Source organism: Culex quinquefasciatus, chromosome 2 (genome assembly GCF_015732765.1).
Source record: "Culex quinquefasciatus strain JHB chromosome 2, VPISU_Cqui_1.0_pri_paternal, whole genome shotgun sequence".
NCBI classification, from domain to species: Eukaryota; Metazoa; Arthropoda; class Insecta; order Diptera; family Culicidae; genus Culex; species Culex quinquefasciatus.
In genome coordinates, this window is record NC_051862.1 from 222944055 (window position 1) to 222966268 (window position 22214).

Consider the following 22214-nt stretch of genomic DNA (forward strand, 5'->3'; position numbering starts at 1 on the left):
ATACAAGGTTTTTATTTGATTTAAAATATATTATTCACCATTACATAATGTATACTGGATACTTTACAGTCGATTTTGCAAGTTTGTTGAATATAAATGCAAATTTTAGCCGTTTTTTTAATCCTCATTTTTGAGTAAAATTTTGAAAAAAATATTAGTAGAAATAGAAATCAAAATGACAAATTCAAAACGTTGGACAAATTGGAGTGGACTATTGCAAATCAAATTGGCCGTCTTGGGATAGCAATAGAAAGCGTCATCTCTCAAGAAACAAATATCACATTATGTCAAACAATCCAACCAAACGAACGTCTCAACGAAATTGATATTGCACATTCACAGTACAAATTGTGTGCGAGAGCGAACCACAACCAACCAACCAACCGTCGTGACATGAGATCCTTTATTACGTGTGTGTGTGTCCTTATTGTTGCCCCCACTCTCTCAATGGCAAAGAGGTGCAGTCCAACAACGACGACGATTGCAAAACCCAACAATGGGCGCTCACAGTTGCCAACGAACTGCTCAGCAGAGGTACAGAGGTACTTTGTGTACATTAGCTTCTAAAACATTATTGCTTTTGGCCGAAAACAAAATCAAATGATGTTTTCCTGAGCTTGCGAGTGCCTTACTGTACAGGACGGAGGGTATTTTCTTGCCATTTGCTTTTGAGAGCTTGCTTCCTTAGCTTGCTTGCTTGGGAGTTTGAGTAAGAATTTCCTCAAAAGGTCAGAAAAGCAGCCGGATCCGGGAATGGATGGAAAATTTTATTGTATGTTTGCCTTTCTACGGTCGGATTCATTTGATTAGTTTTGTGTTCGTGCTCGTCCGTGTGTGTGTGTGTGTGTGTGTGTGTGTGTGTGTGTGTGTGTGTGTGTGTGTGTGTGTGTGTGTTGGCTTTTCTCAAAGTTGCTGGAAAAACACACGCCGCTTCCACTTGGCGAACAGAATAGAACAGAGCACAGAGAGTCGATCATACTGACTTCCTGGGAAAAGTGCAGCCTTTGGGTGGCTTTTCCACGTGGTGGAATGGGGGCGAAATAAGATTCCAAGCGAGGCGTATTTATTGTTGGACAAACATCACAAGAAGACCGTACAGAAAACCGTATTGCTGGAGATCGATGCTGTGGGATACCGAAGAACGGATCACCTCTAATGAAAGCAACATACTCTCGGGTACACATACCTGCTTCGTGTTTTCCATTGTTTGGTTCAATCACCTGCAAAACATTCAGTCGGGGTGAGGACTGTATAATGTAGCTGGTTTGTTTTCATCAGATTAACAGATTCTGTTAATTTAATCTTTTAAGTTGTATCATCCTGAAAAAAAACAATATTCATTTCGATGTTTGCTGAATTGCCTGATTATTCCAAAGTACATGCAAAAACAAGAATAATTTTATGTTACCTTATTTTAAACAGAAATTTTTGGTTTAAGCACTGTTATTCTTTTTTATTACATTATTTTCATCTTACATTTATATTTATTGGTGAGAATTGAAACAAATGTGGTTGAACCTTTTAAAATAGCGAAATATTCGACGTTTTCGCAGATAAAATTTTCCTTAATTTTATTAAATTTGAACGTTGCTAATATTTTTAGAAGTTTATGTTCCTCGACTCTGACCAAAGTCGAGGGGGGGGGGGGGGGGGGGAAATAAAAATGTTTAAAAAATTATGTTACAAGCCGAAGTTTTATCATATGAATGAAACAAGTATTTAAAAATGACACCTTTCCAGTTGTATTGCAATCATAAGTTTCCAAAATATCTTAATACCGACGAAAACCTTTTTTTGCGATAAAAATAAAGTTTTTGCGGTGCTGTACACTAAATTTTCAAAAAAAATATAAATTCTAAATATGTTTAGACAAGCCCAAACATGCAGAATATGTTTATTAATGCAGAAAAATGCATTTTAGATTTTTTCAGTTGATTAGACTTCTAATTCCATTGAAAGTTGAAATTGCTTGAAATTTTTTTTTTTTTTGCCTCCTGATATTTCGCACCAATTTTGAAAGGGGGACGACATAATTTTTTAAAAAATATTTGCAACGGCCTAAATACGCACTCGGAAACATGAAAAAAATCAGAATTTTTCATCCAACTTTCATATTTTCGAACTTTTGACTAAAAAAGTTTAGGATGGTACAATATCTGGAAACAAGGTAAAAATTTTTTAAAGAGAAAAAAAACAAAAGGTGGTTTTTGAAAATAATCAAAAGTATTGTCAAACAAATTTGAACAATTCGCGAAATCAAACGAAAAATACTGTAGTTTTTTTTTTTTTTTTTGATAATCTGCCCCGTTTTCAACTTTATGAAATTTGAAATCACTTCATGAAGGAAAAGCACGCATGTACCAAATATTTTCAAAAAGCTGAATTTTTTTTATACAACATTCTTTTTTTGATTTTGTTGACCGCTTTTTGTTGAACTTCAGCCACGAAAAATAAAATTAAAATCGATTTCCAAGGTATAAACCTAAGTTGTAATTTCTATTACTTAAAATAACTTTGATTTTTCCAACGCAAGTGTTGCACTTCTTTTTAAATATTTTACAATGCTGGGTTTAAATTTGAAAATTCAAAATTATTTTTACGAAAAAGAGCAGAAAATTTCATGAAACTTTCATTCATGAACATTGAAAATCAAACTAATTGTTTCCGAGAAAGCACGAGTTGAAAAATATGTGTTACCCTAATAAAACTATTTTTTACAAAATTCGAACATTAAAAGGCTGTATCTCAATAAACATCGGTAATTCTATTTTGAAAAAAATACTTTTTGCGTTCCTCTTTGTTTCGTCGTTCTGGTATGTCGCGGGTGACCGAGAAATGTTGGAGTTTTTTCGCGATTTCGCGGAAGCCGCGTAACCCGTGAAATTTGCCCCTGGCCGTGAATTTTAGTAAATACCGTAAATTGCCGCGAAATTTAAAATAATTATTATAAAAATTACTTTTTGGAACAATAAAGCATTGATTTACTTTTATTCGAACTCTTTACAAGTTTTCAAACTATAAAAAATGCAACGCAAATTTAAAAAAAAAATGTTCAAGAAAATATTGTTCATTACATTATTTTTTGATGTAAACATAATATAAATTCAAATAGAATGTAAAAGAACGTTATTCCAAACTACAGGAATATAAATGAGCTATATTATTTTTTAATCCTTGTAAAATAAATTAAAATATGGATAAACAAGTTGCATACAACGTGAGATAAATGAGAAAAATAATTTTTAAATTTTGATAATAAATGACGTTTTTTTATTCAATTGGTTTAAAATACAATACAGGTTGAAATAAAATTTACTTAGCATTTTGTATGGTTTCATAATTTGCTGGAATTATCAATAAATATTTTTACATTTGTTGATAATTGCTACAAATGAAATTTACGTTGTTTAAATCCAAAAAATCTCTTTGGCTGAAATTTATGAAAACAAACAAAAATTTTATATAATTTATTTTGCTGATTCTTTTCTTTTAGGATTAGCTTCGTATTAGAGATATTTAGCAACATAAATTTCTAAAATATCAGTAAAATTAAAACAACTGAATCAAAATTAAGAGTGCCGTGAAATTGGCGTGAAATTCATGGTTTCAAAAACTAACATGCCGCGTAATTTCGATTTTTTGCCGTGAAAAATCATAAGCCCTAGCCATGATCAACAAAGACTAATTTTTTCATTTTTTTTATTTTCAAAAAAATGTTTAAAAAACCGAACTTTTCTTCTGGGTTATTTAAGATTCAAAAAGTAATCCATTAAAAACCATGTCCCAAAAAATTGCGGATTTTTTTTTAATTATTTTTGTATTTTTTTATGAAAAAAACGTTTTTTTTTTTATTCTGAGTACACCATCAAATTTAACGTCCAATTTAACATAAAATTCTCTTAGACACCAAATTTTCCGAACCATCACCATTTCAGACTGCAAATCATTTAAAAACACTTCTCCTAAACTCTAGCGCAAGAGATGTATTTTTTAGCCCCTTAACTTATAAAAAAAACTCTAAAAAGGTTTGAATGTTCCTCATAGTGAGTAATTTTAAGTTTTCTTTAAGAAATTTTAAAAGTTAGTAATAGTATTTTTCATCTTAAAACAAAGACGTTGAGCTTTGTGAAAAATACATTTTCGAAAGTAGCACAACTTAAATTTAGTTTGTTTCAAAAGCTTGGAAACAGTTCATTACAAAATTCCAAAGGAAACCAATGGAAAAATGACATTTCATACGTTATCAAACGTCTTATGCCAAATAGGCCAAAATAAATAAGTCTTTGTTATATCAAATAATATAACGGTGATTATTTGCAAAAATGGCGATGATAAATAACAGATATTGGAGGTTATCAAAATAGTTTGAAAGCTCATTTCTCGTGATTGGTAGCTCAAATTCAGCAGCGGTTTAAATTTTATTGATAAGCGAGATTGAGCCAAAAAAACCAACTCGCTTCATCCAAAATCTATGTTCCAAATGTCAAAAAATATGTTATTGTAATTCTTTGGAAACAATGTTATTTTTAAAACTCTTTCGCTATATAAATTGTACCAGAAATTCAGCATAAATGTATGTTTTCATCAAATTTAATTCATTTTTTTCACTTTTCAATATTTTCAACCAATATGGCAGTCAAGCACATTCCATCAGAACACGCGATAAGCGCCATATTTATGCATTGCTAATTAGCCGCTTTAAATGCTTTTTAGGAGCATATCTGGAGTTTTTTTTTAAAAAAAAAGGTCCAATAAACCAAATTTTCAGTTCTTGCTTTTTGGGTGTTTTTTAATACCCCTGACTCAAGGCAGTTTCAAAAACACCCAAAAAGCAAAAACTGGAAATTTGGTTTATTGGAACTTTTAAAAAAACTCCAGATATGGTTTTAAGTAAGCTTTTTGCATGCCTAATGGCGTTTGACAGCTGAAACACGCATGGTTTGAAAGAAGCATGCGATAAAACCGTTTGGCATGACATTACTAACGGGTTTTCAGGATTCTCTTAAAACTTTTATGAAAAGTCATTTGGTCACAAGGTCTCTTAAAACTTTTATGAAAAGTCATTTGGTCACAAGGTTTTATATCCGAGGCATAAAACTTGTTAGGACCTACTAATTAACTCTTGCTTATTGGTTGCAATGGATGTCCAAATAAAACTATAAAACAATCGAAACGCTACCATAAAACCAGAATAAAACTAGGTAGTTGCTAGTTGGTTTAAAATTTTACTTGGAATGTCTAAAAATATTTTTGTCAGATTCCTTTAAGATTTCTCGGAAAATTTGTGTAGTTATAATTACAGGATTCCGAGATACGGTTTTTTAAAAAAAACTGAGTTTTTCGATGCGCCTGAGCTAAACTTTTTTGATTGCTGAAATTTTCCGTAATTAAAAGACGCAACATTTTCTTTCAAAAAGTCTTTGAAAAAGCAATACCACTTCAACTAACGGTACCACAGTCGCACGGTCTCTACTAACATAAACTTAAGTAAGGATTCTTTTTAATCACTGCTCTGAGAAGTTTCTAAGGGTTTCTGCTCGGCAGACTAATATTTCTTTCCACAAACTTGCCAACGGCACACACAAAAAAAATCCGTTTGGAAAACTCTGGTCATGACAATTATTCCCTTCAACCTGGAGGGCAGTCCAGCATCGTTTCTCTAATTGCCAATTTCACGACAGAACACCTCAAAGCCAGAGGTTCGTTATCAGTGTGGCTTCCTCTCTCACTGGCTGGCTGGCTAATATGGCCTGTAGCTGCAGAACTGCTGTTGCTGTTGTTTGGTCCTATCATCATAAATTTATCAGTACCTGGAGCCGGCCGGGCAATGCACACAGTTTCCAAAGTGTTTCAAAGTCAATTTACACATCAATAGCTAATACTGTGCCGACCGGGCGGGACAAATCTCGGTTTCAACGGGTAAGACCAGGACTTCGAAGGTGGTACAGTTGAATGTTGGAGTTATATTCAAGTTATTTTTTTGCAAAACTAATCGAATATTTTTTCAAGCAATTTGATAATGAAGATTAAAATACACATCAACCAACAGATAATTTTGACCACCTCCACTTAATAACTCCACTGTGCAACATTTTGTGCGTGCCTTTGAGATGTGAGTAAATTAATTATTTCGTCTCGTTGCACGTTTGAACTTATTGGAGAGAAAGCAAGGTAAACGCAAATGTTCACCCAGGACTAGAATCAAACGACGACGACGGTGCCACCACACAGATGATGAAGCTTTGTGTTTCGAGTTGCTTGCAAATAAAGCCCCAGCCCGATGGCACGTAAGGAGGCGCACATAAATCATGCATTTTGCATATGATGATAGGCCACAAAAGGAATAACGGAACGGCCTAGGACCGAAGGAGCTTCTCGTCGACTTCGTCGTTGGGGATTCAATTGGTTTATTCACTTGGAGAAATGCAACCAAGATGGAGCGGGACGTGTGCTTTTGGTCGATTCAGAGCCAGCTTCAAACATCAAACGTGAGCTTTGGAAATTGAACAATATTTGTTTGATGATTTCATATAGTTTTAACTTTAAAAAAAATCCAATACAAATCAAAATGACCATTTCTAGTGTATGCAACAAGAATTGTGAATCAACATTCAAAAAAAAAATTAAAACTTAAAATGGTTGCTAACTCGAAACCATTAGGCAATAGTAATTTTGTGTAATGGGACCATAAAAAAAAACTTTTTGTATGAATGTGGACAATCGCCTTCCCCCACACACATTATCCACTGAATGAAACCGTAGCAAAAATATATTGTTTAATTCGTGAAGCTGATTCATATTAAAAAAAAAACAAATTTATTTTGGTTCAATAATAATAAAAATTTCATTGAAAATATTTGTTTTAAAACAAATATATACTGTTCTCATGCTCATTATTGTTGTTTTTTATATTCTGGTTATAATGCTTAATTGTTTCATCTTATTTACCTTTATTTAATTTATTTATTTTGCAAAATTTATTGAATTCAAATTCAAAGCATGATTGAATTGTCCGATAATGCCAAAATAAACAATTTATCTTGAATTTCTTCAATAATTTGAAAGGCTTTTAAAGCTAATAATTCCAAATTCAACTAAATATTATTGAAAATTTTCTTCTCGTAATCTAAAACGAACAAGAATATAATCTGAAACAAATCTCAAACGTTATTGATAAAGCTCAAAAACAAATCACAGAACAAAACAAAACATTTGGCCAAAAAAATAAAAAATGCTTTGATGACTTTTTGCTGAAGCATAAAAGAACTGATAAGGCTTATTGATTGTTCACGTTGAATAATTTAAATTTATTTCCACGGAGACCATTAAATTAATCATCGAACTTCATTTAAATTTCGCGGGACTCGAAATAATCTTTATTATTTTGAAAAGGCCCGATATTCAAAATCAAAATTAATATTATGAAGCACAATTCATTACATTTTAAATCAACCAAGTTTAAATATTCAAATTTCATCGATTGTTCATATTGCAATCGAAGATTTCTTTATTAGTCTCATGCATTTGAAATGTTAAGTTCCGAATAGTTTTGCAGATATACCATCCTTCAAAAATAATTAACTTTAGTTCAAAAATAGCAATGTTTTAAAAGAAATCAAAATATTTTTTTAAAGTAAATTTTAGACAATTTTGACTGCAGTGATTTAAGGAAGGTGATAAATTTCACGGAAATTTCCATAATTCACGGGTTTTGTCTCCTCCCCTTGAAGTTTTCAACGGTACATTCAGATAAAAAAAATCCTCAAGGAGGTGAGGAGTGGATCAGGATTTAAAAAATTAAATGTTTAAGTAGTTTCTGAATTGATGATTTATGTTCAACATTGCAGAAAGAATAGAAAGATGTAATAGAAGTCTCACATTTATAAAACACACTTAAAACACGATAAAACACAAAATAAAAAATGAAAATGGTTGCGGCTTATATATGCTTGACAATACAAAAAAAGAAAATGAATACTTGGACAAACATACATTGATCCAAAAGTGCTAGAAAATAAACTCAAACCATTGAACACATATTTTTTTAAAGAAACTAACATTTCACGCCCCAGTTTCGGCATTTCGTGTCACACATTCCAACCTCGACGCCGACGACCACCCGAACAGACGGTAATAACTAAATTAATGCCATTTCAATAACAAATACTCTTAAAATAACAAAAAGTGTTATGGAATATCCTTGCAAATCCAAAGTTTAATAACAGTTTATGTTATCATAACAAAATTTGTTATTGGTCAGATATTAGTTGAAAGCCAAAACAACTTGGGAATAACATTTTTTGTTATGGAAGAATACCGCAAACTGTTGTTGGGATGATCGGATTAGTTGTTAAAATAACAAAAAATAATAACAAAGATTTGTTCGAAGAATAACTAAAAATGTTATTAACCTGTCATTACAATAACAATCCAATAACAAAAAAAAATCATAACGACGAATAACAAATCTTGATAAAAATAACATCAAATGTTATTGGCCTAGTATTTTCTAATATCAAAAAATGTTATTCCCAAGTTATTTCCGTCTGCTCGGGCAGGCAGAGAAGCAGCTTTAGCGATGATAAATCATACGAGAAACGATGATGAATTACATTTCACTCTTCATCCTGTATCCTGTGGCACCTTTACAAGTCGCCCTTGCAAGGACGAGCAAGAGCTCTAGCTCTCGCGTGGAATAAATTAAATGAAATTAGATGCCGGAATTCACCACGAGCCAGACCAGACCAGCAGAGGTGAGGAATCTTCCAGCTGGGGAGAAGAAGGTTGCGCTAATTGAATCGCATGGAAATTGAATGTTTCGGCGCAAGTATTTATTCATAATAGGCTTCGCAATTTTGACGCAATCATTGTGTATTACATTCCGTGGAATAGGATTACACCGTTTGGCTAAACATGCTAATTGCGTTCAAAACTGGGTCGCTTTCGAAGCGGGGGGGGGGGCGTTCATAAGCTACGTGGTAAGGTTAGGGAGAAAGGTCCGAGTAAACTGGATTTTTAAAATGAGCTTTCAAAAAAGATTAAAAGTGAATTTTTATTTTATGTGTTACGTGATTTATGGAAATACCAGATAAGAAGGCAATTCTCTAGAAAGACTCCATTTCCATGTTAACTTTTATTTTTACGATTCAATTGGCCGACATGTTCTTCGTTTTGTCCTCATTACATTCATGTTTACTGCGAGAATAATGGTCGTTAGCAATAGCACGCCCTTTTTACATGGTTAGAAAAAAATATCAGTCAAAGAGAGGGTATTTTCGGATATTACCAAAAGATCTCTGGAATTTTATTTTCAATAATAAATATAATCAGTGTATTCTCAATCAACTTGAATAAATCACAATATTTCGCTTGTACTCATTCTTATCGAATTCCTCAGATTTGCGTTCGAATCCGAGCTTTTCCACATACTCGTAAATATTTTGCTCCAGTTTACCTTGATTCCCCCTCCATTCTAGCTTTTCATAAAGCGGGAACTGCTCCCCACAATCTCGTTTTAACCTTCTAACATTGTCGCGATATTTATCCCAACTTTGTAGTTCTAGAACCAACACCTTGGTTTTGGAACAAATGTAATCCAGTACCGAGCGCAACCCTTCATCACCATGGTTCAAGTGAGGATACATCAGTACTGAGAAGCAGAAAACCATATCAAAACGATCAATTTGATTCCTACTCAAATAGTCCCCAATTGGATCATTCTCCACCCTCCCAGCTGCAATCGCACTGATATCCGCCTGCACGAACTCAATTCCTTCAAATTTTTTCCTAGCATCCAGAACCAACTCCTCATCAATATCCACTCCCAGTAGGCTAACGGACCGATCGCCAAAGATTTCCCTCACCACAGGAAGCACCGAGTTGCTCAGCAGGCCACGATTGCAGCCAACGTCGAGCAGGTGAATGGTTCCAGTCGGGGGAATGTTCAACCGTGTTCGACATCCCAGTAGGCACTTTTTAAGATGCTCCGGGCGACTGTCCTGAGGCCGGAACTCGTAATACTGATGGTAGCTACCATGCTGCACCTCGTCACGTTTTCGCCGGTTGCTTTGATGCTCTAAAATTGATGCATTTTATTTGATGTTTTAGTTTAAATATGAAACCATCATTCTTACCGCACATGGTTCGAAATGTAAACACAACATTTAGATGTCAGATCATTGAAAACAAAAAACTATAATGCGAGCTTTAAATGGGTCGTGCCTAAAAGGTTCATTTGAAACCAATTTCGACGATTGAGTAATATTTACGTAATTGTTCATAAATAAGTTGAAACAAGTGGCACAAAAAAAAATTGAAAAAAAGTCACGTCATCTATGGGAAGACCACGAAAAGTTGAGTTTTCAACTTTAAAAAAAGTCACATAAAGATGGCTTAAGAGAGCTTAGAACGTGAACTCAAATATAGATGTCGCCCTGATTGCACTATGGGCCAACCAGATGAAATCTCGAAAAAAAAAACATAATTGGAACTGTCAAATTTGACAACGGTGCATATTTTTTAACTACAGCAAATAATTATCGATATTTTTTATTCAGCTACCCAACTTACTATTTATGGCTAAAGACTGAGCTCAGAAGGAACGTGGTCAAGAAAAGTTACAATAAAAAATTCTAGAGTTTTTTTAAAGATCCTATAAGCTATTGTCTTTCTTATGTTTATAGGACCTATTCAAAAAAAAACTGGAATTCTTCCTGTACTCTTAAATTATTAAACCCTGAAATTTGAATAAACTTATCATATTTTTTGCATGAATAATTAGTTTGGTTACTATGCCAGGAAATTTGGAACATTATTTAGATCAGGGAAATAATTAAACTTTCGTGATTCGAATATATTAAATAAAATTTTGCCAAGGACTTGAAAAAATCGAGTGCGAACTGTTTTAAATTTATTCAAATCAAAATTTGTAAAAAAATGAATTTTTATTTATTTTTTATTTTTTTTAATTTCAATTTGAAAATTCCTATTTTTTTATTTTGCTAACTATGTTTTTTGAATTTTAAAATTTGAAATATTTTTAGAATTTTCAAAATCTGAAATTTTCAAAAAGCCTATCTTGCAACAATCCGATTGTAAAAATAGCCAAACTTTGTTGTGAATTATTTAGTAGAAAGAACTTTATGAGATGAATACAAAATTAAATCAATATTTGATTTAGTTTTGAAGATAATAAAATGTCTGAAACAAGAATCTTGTTTGTGTTATCGCTCAAAAGTTGTAGATTTTGTTCTTCGCATTTATTTTTTGTTGGTGTCCGAAAATTGTAAAATAATGTGTAATTTCAACTATTTTGCCGAAGACACCAAGACGATCAAAAATCAGATCTCAAGATACCGATTTTTGAATATTTTGATAGCATTTTCGCATGGTCACGACAGCTTTGTATGGACGAGCTTATCATGTAAAATGGATTCTTTAGATGAATTGAAGATTGTAAAAAAACAAATCTGATTTACTATATAAATCAAATATTTTAAAATAAATAATAATAATGTTTTTTTATAGCATGGCATATTCAGGGATTTCGAAGCAAGTAAGTCACCAAAGCAACATAATTTTTCATATCTTTTATTTACTTTTGTGAAAATTATATCCGATTTACATTGTACAACTTAGCTTAAAACTAAATAAAATAACCTTCGATGAAAAAATAGATCATTTGCATCAAATAAATAAGAAAACCGTAATAAATAAAATCAATCTCGTTTCCTTTCTTCATTCTCACATAAATAAAATCGAAGCGTTACAAATTAAGTTCTGTGTGTGTTCACTTTGATTTGAATCTTAAAATATAACTTAATTCATAATCTTCCTTTACTATACGACATCACAAACACAGCGCTGCGATTTGTAACAAAACAAGAATCCCTAAACTAAATTCGACAAAAACTTAAACAAGTGTAAGATTTCATACCCCGTCACGTTTGCGCACGTTTTCTCTTTTCGATTTTTTTTTTTTCAACCTTTTACTTGTTCTCAATTTGACCACATGCTAACTTAATTTTTTTTTCTTGTTTCTTGTTCTTGTATTATACTGTTTTAAATCTTTAGTTCCACTAAATCCGGCAAGATTTTTTTTTGTTTTGTTTTCTTTTTTCTCTATATTCTTATTCGATACAAACTAGAAGCTAATGGAATGTTGTTTTTTTTATTTCTTTTGCGTGTTTTGTGTTTGTTTGAGTGTTTGTGTGTGTGTGTTTTTTTTTCAGTTGATTTGAGAATATTTTCTGTTCTGTGAGAGGGAGAAAGTGGCTCTTATTCCTGTGTGAGTTTGGGTTTATTTGTTACCTTGAAATCATACCGAATTGAAAAAAAAGAACAAGGACTATTTACAAATTTCGTGAGCTTAATCACGATTTCGATTTTGACAGGTAATTTTCCATCTTTGTGGTTTTATGTGTGTGAGAGTGTGTGTATGTTATGTGCTAAACAACATTTTTTTTCACTACGACTTATCTTAAACTGTGTTGCCTGCCTGCCTAGCTGCTTTTGCTCGTGTAGTTCGTTCGTTTTGAAAACTAATTAAACCGCTGCTTCTTTTGTGTGTGTGATTTTCGCTTGATTCCACTTGTATTTCTTCTTTTTTTTAATTTCTTACTGAAACCAGTTTGCACTTGTTTTGCGAAGAGCAATTTTGTTTGTTTGGATGTGTGTCAGTGTGTGTGTGTGTTTGTTTTGGGACGTAGAGATCGATTTGTTGCTGTTATGATTAAAAACGAAAAGTTGGAAATTGCTGCTTTGTGAACTAAACTTCGACTGAAAGACGAGCCATCTTAGTAGGCGCGTCTATGGCACCAGCAATGCGTATGTGTTTGTGAGTGTCGTCTTGGAATCGAGCAAAATCGCGTGGAGTATTGCGTACAGCTGTCAGTGTTGCCAGTCGTGGAAAAGGAAATCTGTGTTGTTTTTTTCGGTGAAATACTGCTTTGTTCGAATGCTGTCAATTGTAATTCTATGTTTTTTTCTCGTTAAAATGCTACCTTGGTTTTGCAGTGTTGCTTGTTTGTGTGTTACATACAAAGGCGGCAATCCGCTCATTTCTCTCATCTCATTTAAGATACGCTCTGATACGAATTATAAGATTAATAAGAACTATCAACAGGATTTATATACTTTATATATACTCGAAAATTTGTTCTAGTTTTTTTTGTTTGCGCTTTGCGAGTCCAAAAAAATTGTGTCGGACAAATGACCGCAGCAGACGTTTGCTAGACTTAAACCATAAAAGTATAAAGAATCTTTGGAATGTACATTCGCGCACAAAATAAAACATATCAATTAGTCAGACTTGTTTTCGTGCAAAAATTAAACCTCTACAGCCTTAATGCATACACAAATAATTGTATGCAATTGTGTAAAGCAAAAGAAAAACATAATTTTTGAGTAAAAAATATCTCTGCATAAATAAATCGTTAACGAAAATTTAACAAGCATTTGCAGCATTCCAGAAGAATGAATATCTCGTGTTTTTGAGTTTAACTTTAAAATCAATTGCAGCTGCAGAGAAAGAGAGAGAGCTCTTAACGCCAAATCGAACTGGCTAACTTCAATGACTTTCTCTTAGTTCAACTATTCTCTACTAGAGCTTACTGCTTGGTTTTTTCTTCCTTACAACTATTTCGCTTAAAATAAGATTTGATCTCTTGTTTGTAAAATAATCATTTTTAAACAATAACTTTTATTTTTTGCTCTCTTCTACGACGATTTCAGTTTGCCAGTTTTTATGTGTAAATGTGTTTGTGTGAGTGTGTGTGCGCAATAGAAGAGTGTTTTCTGGTTTTTCTCATTTTTTAAATCACTTCGTATTTTTTTTCTCTCTATTCTCTCCGCCTGCTTCTCTTACCTCGTGTGATGCCTTATTAGTTATACTGTAAGTACTAATAATTTATTAACATATCCAATTTTGAATTTTTCATGTTTTCTTCGCTTACTTTCGTTTTTACTTCATTTGCCTTCACTAGTTTAGAATGAATGTTTTTCCCGAAACGCGACACACATTTCGGTTTGGCTTGCAGCTCTCCATGAACAACGATGGAAAACGCGGAAAACCAACCCGAAATGCTCGCGTCGAGATGTTTTGAATTTTATTATAAATTATCTTACTCTTATACTTCATCAATTATTATTATGTGGTTTCCATTTTCTTTTTGTATATAGTTGTGTGAATATTGTTGGTTTCAAGAACATTAAATATTGATATTATGCCTACTTTTTTTTTGTTTTTACTCTCGTAACATTTCTTTTTTCTTGCCACTTTTTCGTAAAGTTGTGTCGCTCCATTATTTAGACTTTCCCCCTCTAGTTCGGTGTGGTTAAGTGAGGAATATCCTTGCTTGATTCATTTTTTTTGTGTGTGAGATCTAATGAAATGTTGAGTGTATTTGATAGTGCTCTCATTTTACTTATGGGCGTGTGTTAGTGTTTTTCTTTTTTCGTGTGTGAGTTATTTTGCTTTCCTAGATGCAATTTCTTTAAGTTACTTTTGTTTAAAACCACTTACGACTTGAGTGTGTTTGTTTGTTTTTCGTAGAAAAAAGACTTTCGTTTAAAAATGGAAATCGGGAATGGAATTTTATTGATGTTTTGAAGAATAGCTGAGTAGGTTGACTTATTCTGAAGTTGGGCTTCGACTGTTTAGTTGGCGGTCCACGTCTAGTTGATTTGTTTGCGGGGACACACATAAAATTGGTTTAATTTCAATCTTTGAATACGTAAAAATATCTTCTAAAACAAATGAAAATTAAAAAAAAAAAAAAAAACAAAAAAATACAGACGAAGTTGGCCATGACCAACAACCCAACGTCAAAATGTCAAAATAAAAAAGAACCTAAAAAGTCATGGCATGCCACGATCTACAAAACTCCCCGCAAACGTCAAACCAGTCACGCGTTGGAGGCCATTTTTTTCGTTTCGTTCTGTTTCACCACGCACTCACTTCGATAGTGTCACACGCGCGTCAATTCACTGGTAAAGTTACGTTTTATTTTCGCCGGTGTGTGTGTGTGTGTGTCTTCGTAATGTGTCTAAAACTACCGCTTTTTGTTTTTACTTTGTTTTCTGTGTGTTGTTGTTACTATTCGATTACGGCGTGCACGGTTCGATTAAATTTTTCCTAGTTTTTTGTTTGTTTTTCTTAATTTGCTCACTTGTGTGATTCATAACGCTTTTACATAAGTGTATTGATTTTTATTTCTCTTATCAAATTTCGGCCTGCCATGCACGCACAGCTATAATATTTGTTTTGTTCTGTTTTTGTTTTATTCAAATGTCTCTACTTAAATCACAATCATTCCAATTTTTTACATAACTATTATAAAAGTCTTTAACACGTGTGTATTTTGTTTCCGCTGCGAATCTCGCGATTCGGTCTGGATTTTCTTTTGTGGTTTGCGTGCTCTTGTTACCATTACTGATAATTGTATCATTAGTAATTTTATAATTCACCAGCGAAACTGTTCGCCACCATCCCCTTTTCTGTTACCGTAACTTTCTCTTCTCGGGAGAGAGCAGTCGTCGCATTTGTTTTAATTAAATATTGCTATAGTTATTGGATAATTCGAGTCTTGTGATTAAGCACGGTTTTTTGTTCTTGTTTTTTAAAGCACACTGGAGCACGGTTTAGTTTTTTGTTGCCCATTCGTGGAAGAGCCGGTATCTTTGCAAAACTTGGTTGGTTGCGATTGTCGTGCAGCTGCAATGTTTTGTCTGAGTTGGCAACTTTGCCCTCAACTGACAGTGTGCGCGAGTCCAACCCTGCGTCACGAAAGAAGGTGCAGCCTACTTGACAGCGAGAAAATGACGTTTCAAAATGTAAACGAGACAAGTCGCGTGTTTTGATGAGTGGAAAAATACTGTGAAGTCTACAACAATCCGAAAATTGTTCTAAAACGACCGTTTTGAAGAAGGCAAAGCCACCCAAACAAAACATTACACTGCACAACTGTCCTAGCAGGAACTTTCCAGCTCGAGCAGCCTGCTGTCGGTCAAGGTGGTGTGCTGTTGCCGCTTGCGCCACTCGTTGAACTCCTCCTTCATGGCCTCGACGCGCTCGTCGATGTTGTCGTACCGGGACTGGCCCCGTTTCCTACCCACGCTCGTCAACCCCGTCACACCTGGTCCACCAAACACGCTGCTACCAACTCCTCCCTCCAGCGTCAACCCCGCCGCATTCCACAGTAAATCACTGGACGTGGACGGCAGCGTCATCAGGAAGTCATCCCGCATGATTCCGGTCGGAGTGGACGCCGTCGGCGTCGGCGTCGACGGGTCAAACTCGTAGTGGCCGTCCACGCTGCCCACGTCCGCGGCGTTGTTGATGTTGGCCTTCTCCGAAGCCAGGTTCAGTCTTGTGATCAGCTCCAGCCAGTGGGACATGGAGTAGGGCGGGTGGTCGAATCGACCTCCACCAAAGGAAAGCGGTGCCGCGTGGTGCAAACTGGGTGGCGGAGGAGGTGGTCGATACGGTGGCAGGTATCGCCATTCCCGCAGGAGATTGCTGGTTTGGAAGCTAGCGTTTTGCTGTTGGGTGTTGTTGGAGGTGTTTTTACTTCCGAACCCACTGGAACTGGAGTAACTCTGGGGAGAGGCTTCCAGAGCCGCGCTGAGAGGCGTCGTGCTGAGGTTGAGATTCAGCAGAGGAGAGCGCAGTTCCGGGATCGCTCGGGTTAGGCTTCGAGGCATTAGCCGCGGGTGGTACCGGGAGAACTTTGGCCGATTGCTGTACGTATTGTGGCTGTGGAAGGGCACATTTTGGTACACGTTCTGGTGGTAGTGCCTCGAAGATCCGGGCACGTGCAGTGGAACGAATCCGTGCGACAGGTGATGGCGAGAACTGTTCTGCAAACTACTCAGCACCGGCAGTTCATGGTTATATCCGGCGTAGTTGTACCTCTGGTGGGCGGACATTGCACTCTGTGGCGTTGGGAAGGATCGTTCCGCCGAGCTGAGATGATGCACCGAACTGAGATCACTAAAGTAAAGCGGTGACCATGGCGAATTGACGACCTGTGGACTCGAGGTAGCCGGTGAACTGGCCACCACCTTGGATATCCGCGATGGGGTCGTGTACAACGACTGGGTTGTCATCATAGGCGCCACACTGGAACTGATGGTCGTCAGGTTGTGCAGATTCTCCGGCATCGTGTTCGTGTACAGCGACTGGACGGCCTGCTGTGGCTCTGCCACGTTGAACCCGTCCTCGTCGGAGCGCAAGCTCAGCTGGCTCGGACAGGTCACCAGCGGCTTCCGCCAGGACGCCCTCGTCAACGAGAGTCGCTTTGGCAGAAAGCCGCCGTCGTCGCTGCTACTGTAGTACGACACGATGCTGTTCCTCAGCGATACGATCCCATCGACCGCGTCCTGCGGTATCACGAACCGTCCGTCCGACGATCGGTGAATCTGGCCGAGGTTCTGCTTCTCCTGGTCACCGGTGAACTTGTTCGAGTAGATGCTGTCGCAGTTCTGGCACCGCCCGGGTGGCCAAATCCAGTGCAAAATGGCCACCAGGATGCTCAAGCCTGGCAAGCGGCTGCTCTTGCTTTCGTCGTGTAGATATCTGCGAAAGATTGTGGAATTAGGCTCGGCTTGCGTCAAGCTTTAGGAGAGTTACCTTCAGCTCTAACTTTTATCGAAAGGTGGGTTAGCATGATAGAGAAAAAGTGTCGAAAGAGGTTGAAATTTTGTTAGTTTTGAGAGATTTTCTGAAAGCAATCAAGTTAGCAAAAACTCACCTCCTCAAAGGCACCGGCTGGCTTAGGGCATTCCGGTCCGTGATCCGTGCTGTTACCATGTTGAGTTCTGTAATCGAATAATTTCTACCGGATTAACGGGGGCGGTAATATCGAGCCGCTCTGTTTTGGTCTCGCTCGGAAGGGTCTCACTCACGGCAGACGTGAGTGCTCCCGATGAGACCAAAGGCGCTCATTCGTAAGGTGCGGAATCGACGCAATGGCACTCATCAAGGCGTATACCCATTTTTATTTATTTTTTTGTGGACCAAGCTTTATCAATTTTGGAGGGTTTGGACATTTTTTTAATTTGTGTGTGTATTTGTGCGGGTCGCTTTGGAATGGACTTACCTCTGGGTATACGATTTATGAATGATGATTTATAAAAAACTTAAAACTACAACTTTTATGAAAACATAAACTTAATAACTAATCTAACAAAAGTGTGTAATTAAATGTAGTGATTAATTTGAGCTCAACCCATAAATATTTGAAATTTTGATTTGTTTGCTATGCGTGAATGTATTAATGTAAACTTTTGACAGTTTGCCCAACATGACGTTTTGGCACTGAGAAAAAAAAGAGGTTTTATTTCTTTAGATTGAGCTCAAATTATTTATTTGAGAAAAAAACAAAGCAAGATAAAATAATATGAAACAAGTGGTATGATGATGTTAGTCGTTACGGAAATTTTCATATTAGCCAAACTGCCACCAAGATAGCGAGAAAGTATACACCCTGACTACGGCACACCGACAGGCTCGGAACCCGGCCAGACGCACCTTTTTCCTGTTTTCTGCGCTTGCGCTTGTTGCAGATCTTGACGGCGCAGATCGACAGGATGATGGCCACGATGAAGAACAGAATCCCGCCGACCACGCCGGCCGTGATGGCTTTGTGCTTGACCCGGGCCGGCACCGGGAACTTGATCTCCTCGCTCGTCTCGTAGCTCTTGAGCGAGTTGGCCAGCACCCGGAAGTAGTATGTCCGGCCGCCGACCAGGTTCTTAACCAGGTAGGACGTCTCCTCCGGCCGGATCTGGCCCCGGTTGAGCGTCTTCCACTGGGCGTCCGTCCGGTACTTGATCGTGTAGAACTGCACCAGGTGGGCCCGCTCCAGCGGAACCTGCCACGAGATTAGGAAGCCGTTCGGAATCTCCAGCACCGACACGTTCCGCGGCTGACCCGGCTTGGGACCTGCGGGGAATCGTTAAATTAGTACAAAGTTTGACCCACATCTTCCTACTGAACAAGCAAACAAGCAAGTTGTGAATGATTGTGTTAAAAATGTGCACAAACGACAAATTAAAACAAAAATGAAATAAATACCTGTGGGTCGAAAAACAGGAGGGAAAAATGTTGAGCCGGACGAATCGGTCGGAAACAAAATATTGTGATAATTTAGAATGTCTGTGAACGGAAATGAAATGAAACAAGCCGAGGGAAAAAAGTGGTGAGTGTTGTTCTGTGTTGGGATGATGATTAGTGGACATGCACAAACAATAATGGTGTCGATTTCTTTCAGTGTGGTGTGAGAATGATTTTGGGTGGTGAAAGCTGCGCAAGCAATTTCTAGGTTTGGTTATCTTTTCTTGAGAGTGACTTCTTACCCAAGTCATCGGAAGCGTGCTTAAACTCTTTTTCGTTTGGTGCAGCTGTCGTAGTCGATGTTTTCTTCGGTTTTTGGACATCTTTTGTGTTCAAGCAAGGTTAGAAGTAAAGTAAATTTATTTACCATTCAGATCGACACTGTCATCAATAATCTTTGCATACAACATTGTATACAACTCGCAATCCAACTTACCTAACGTTCGTATCGTGATGACCTTACTCATCATGCCGTCGCCGAGGGCATTCTTCCCAATCACCTGGAACTCGTACGTCGTCCCAGGCGAGAGTCGGTTGATCGTGACCTGGGTGCTGCCGGACGGCGTCACCGGGATCGTTGACCAGTCCGACACGCCGGCCTCCCTATACCAGATGGTATAGTCCTGCTTGTAGTCCGGACCTCCGCTGTAGCCGGGCATCCACGAGAGCGTCACCGAAAACTCGGTGGCCGTCCCGCTCAGATTGTACGGGGCGTGTGGCTGGGTGCCCTCGATCACGAGCTGCGTCGCCGACACGATCGTGGCCACCTCGTTGGAGGCCACGCACTGGTAGTAACCAAAGTCCGATCGACGCAGGTTCTCGATCGTGATGTTACCGTTTAGAATCCGGACCCGGTTCTTCTGCAACGGTTGACCGTCCCGTCGCTGCCAGGTGATGGTCGGCTTGGACGTTCCTTCCGCCTCCTGGGCATCGCAGTGCATCTCAACCGCTTCGCCCACTTTCCGCTGGTACAGTGGATCCGGTTCGATCGTAAAGGCCGGCGGTTTCCGCACCAGAACCTCCATGTGACCCGACGATCCCTGCGTACCCTGGGCGTTGTACGGCGTGCACGTGTACCGGCCCTGATGGTTCTGGTTGACCCGGGTGAACAACAGCGAGCCGTTGTTCATTATAACTATATCTTTTGTTTGATAAGGTTCCAGTAATCTTTTATCTTTGGTCCATGTTACATATTGTAGAGGAGGATTTGCTTTTATATAGCATTGTACAACACCAGCTAAACGAAACGGTAAGTATTGTATTGTTGGGGTGAAGGTCACTTTGGCAGGATCTGCAAAAAAACGATCAACACCAAATTAACAATCTTTGCATACAACATTGCACGCAAGTCGATCTTACACTCTATATTTAAAAAAGCCGAAGCACTTTGTGGTTCTCCGATGCCGTTCGATACCTCACAGGTGTACATGCCGGAGTCGTCGGCACTGACCGGGTTGATGATGAGCGACCCGTCCTTGCGGATCGTGACGCGCGTCTCGAGGGCGGCCACCTCCCGGACCGGGGACCCCTCGCGGAACCACCGCACCGTCACGTTGCCGGGCATCGCCTTGGCCTCGCACGTGAACTGCACCTTCTCTCCCTCCAGTTTCGTTTGATTAGTGGGCGGCACCTGCGTTTTTTGAGGTTTTTTTGGTTGATTTTTTGAAACATCAAGAATAACGATCAAACATGTCGGGAAAAAGATGATGAGTTAGTATTTTGTGAAGTTGTTCGGTGCCAAGGAGAAGTTTGAGCATAGCCACTTTTTATATTTTTTGATTAAGACTTTAAACATCAAAACTATTGGCTAACAGGTTTATCCAAAATTGTAAAATACTGAGTATAATAGATATGAAACTTTATGATGAAAAAACCATTTATAAATTCTTGATATTCAACACTGCTTTCGACAATAGAAATGTTCTGTATGAATCTCAAGATAAGACAATGAGCAAGAGAGCAAATCTCTGACCTTTACTCTCCTCTCTTTTGTTACCGTATATTTCAAGGTAAGACAGTGAGCAAGAGAGCAACTCTCCTTCTTGCAGATCCCTCTCTTTTGTTACAGTTTGCTCATTTGCTCACTTTCTTTTCTTTACAAAAATGTTATAAGTGATTTTGAAGATGCAATTAAAAAAAGTTTTAATAACCCTTCTATTTTGCTACAATTTTACAAAAAACTTAAAAATTGAAAAGGCAAAAACAACTGAGTTTTCTTTGAATCCCTCTCTGTTTTCAGTATAAACTTATTTTTTGAAAAAAACAAGGGCACTCTAATCAACTGCACCCAACCTGTCAACAAACAACAAGAAAGCCTTTTGCTCAAATTTCCCCCCAACAAAGGTGAGGCACCATCAAGTATTCCTTTAAAAAAAGAAGAAGAAGCAAACGAACAGCTTAAGAACCACCTGCCATCGCCAAACAAACGAAAGTGTCTCATCACATCACATCACAGTGAGTGATTTTCCATTTCATCTCTCGTTTCTCGACTCATTTTTTTGCAAGCTGCACACCTTCCATGCAGAGATGAGATGAGATTCAAAGTGCGGCAAGTTTCGTTGCTCTGCATCTGGCAGGTGGTTCTACCTCCTTCTTCTGATTCTTCCTTTTTTTTCTTGTTGATATCTCTTAACCTACGAAATATACTCAAAATAAGAGAAGGGAAAAGTGGAAGGGTGGGGAAAGAATGGTACTTATTGGGAGACACAGTCTTGAATGAGCTATTGCGCACGTGGTTTGAGGGAGCGAAATCAAAAGATTCTTTGTACTCTTTTTTTTTCTTTTTTTTTGTGGGAAAAGCAGGGGGAAATTAAGCTCAAACGAAGAAGTAAAAGTAAGCGATTTCCAGAAAGCTACAAAACAGCGAAACATAAGCTGAGGATTTTGGTGAACATGTATGCCAGTTTGGAGGAGTTCGCTACAGGAGGGATAGACAGAAATGCCAATTTAAAATCTATACATTTTAACGGAGTTTGTTTCAGATAGGAGAGTTGGGGGGGTCGCAGGAAATTGGATAGGAGAAAAGTGAAATTGTTAGCAACTAGATAGCATGCATTTCTAATCAGGACCGAACGAACGATACGATGGTGAAACTGCTCTT

General features: G+C 37.4%; 2 protein-coding genes across 4 annotated transcripts in view; both read right to left on the reverse strand.

Annotated features, from left to right (window-relative positions):
* Positions 1 to 9308: 9308 nt before the first annotated feature.
* Positions 9309 to 10275, reverse strand: LOC6033591 (probable RNA methyltransferase CG11342). The gene is made up of 2 exons (XM_001843968.2): positions 10134 to 10275; positions 9309 to 10075 (listed from the first exon to the last, which is right to left on the reverse strand). The coding sequence occupies exons 1-2, from the start codon at positions 10138 to 10140 to the stop codon at positions 9342 to 9344; spliced, it is 741 nt and encodes a 246-aa protein (XP_001844020.2). The 5' UTR covers positions 10141 to 10275; the 3' UTR covers positions 9309 to 9341.
* Positions 10276 to 11576: 1301 nt separating this feature from the next.
* LOC6033592 (protein turtle) overlaps positions 11577 to 22214 on the reverse strand; it is a 95976-nt gene continuing 85338 nt past the window's right edge. For 2 of the 3 annotated variants that reach the window (XR_005277758.1, XR_005277759.1), the window contains 7 exons: positions 20474 to 20744; positions 19551 to 20405; positions 19357 to 19437; positions 18530 to 18943; positions 17751 to 17834; positions 17630 to 17641; positions 17434 to 17575 (listed from right to left, as the gene is read on the reverse strand). Coding sequence is in view for 1 of the 3 variants with exons in the window: in XM_038257647.1 (XP_038113575.1) it covers positions 15967 to 17575; positions 17751 to 17817; positions 18530 to 18943; positions 19357 to 19437; positions 19551 to 20405; positions 20474 to 20744 (3297 nt within the window). In the remaining 2 variants the exon portion in view is untranslated. Of the gene's footprint in view, positions 17576 to 17629; positions 17642 to 17750; positions 17835 to 18529; positions 18944 to 19356; positions 19438 to 19550; positions 20406 to 20473; positions 20745 to 22214 lie in introns of all 3 variants that reach the window. The other variant, XM_038257647.1, reaches the window with a different exon arrangement.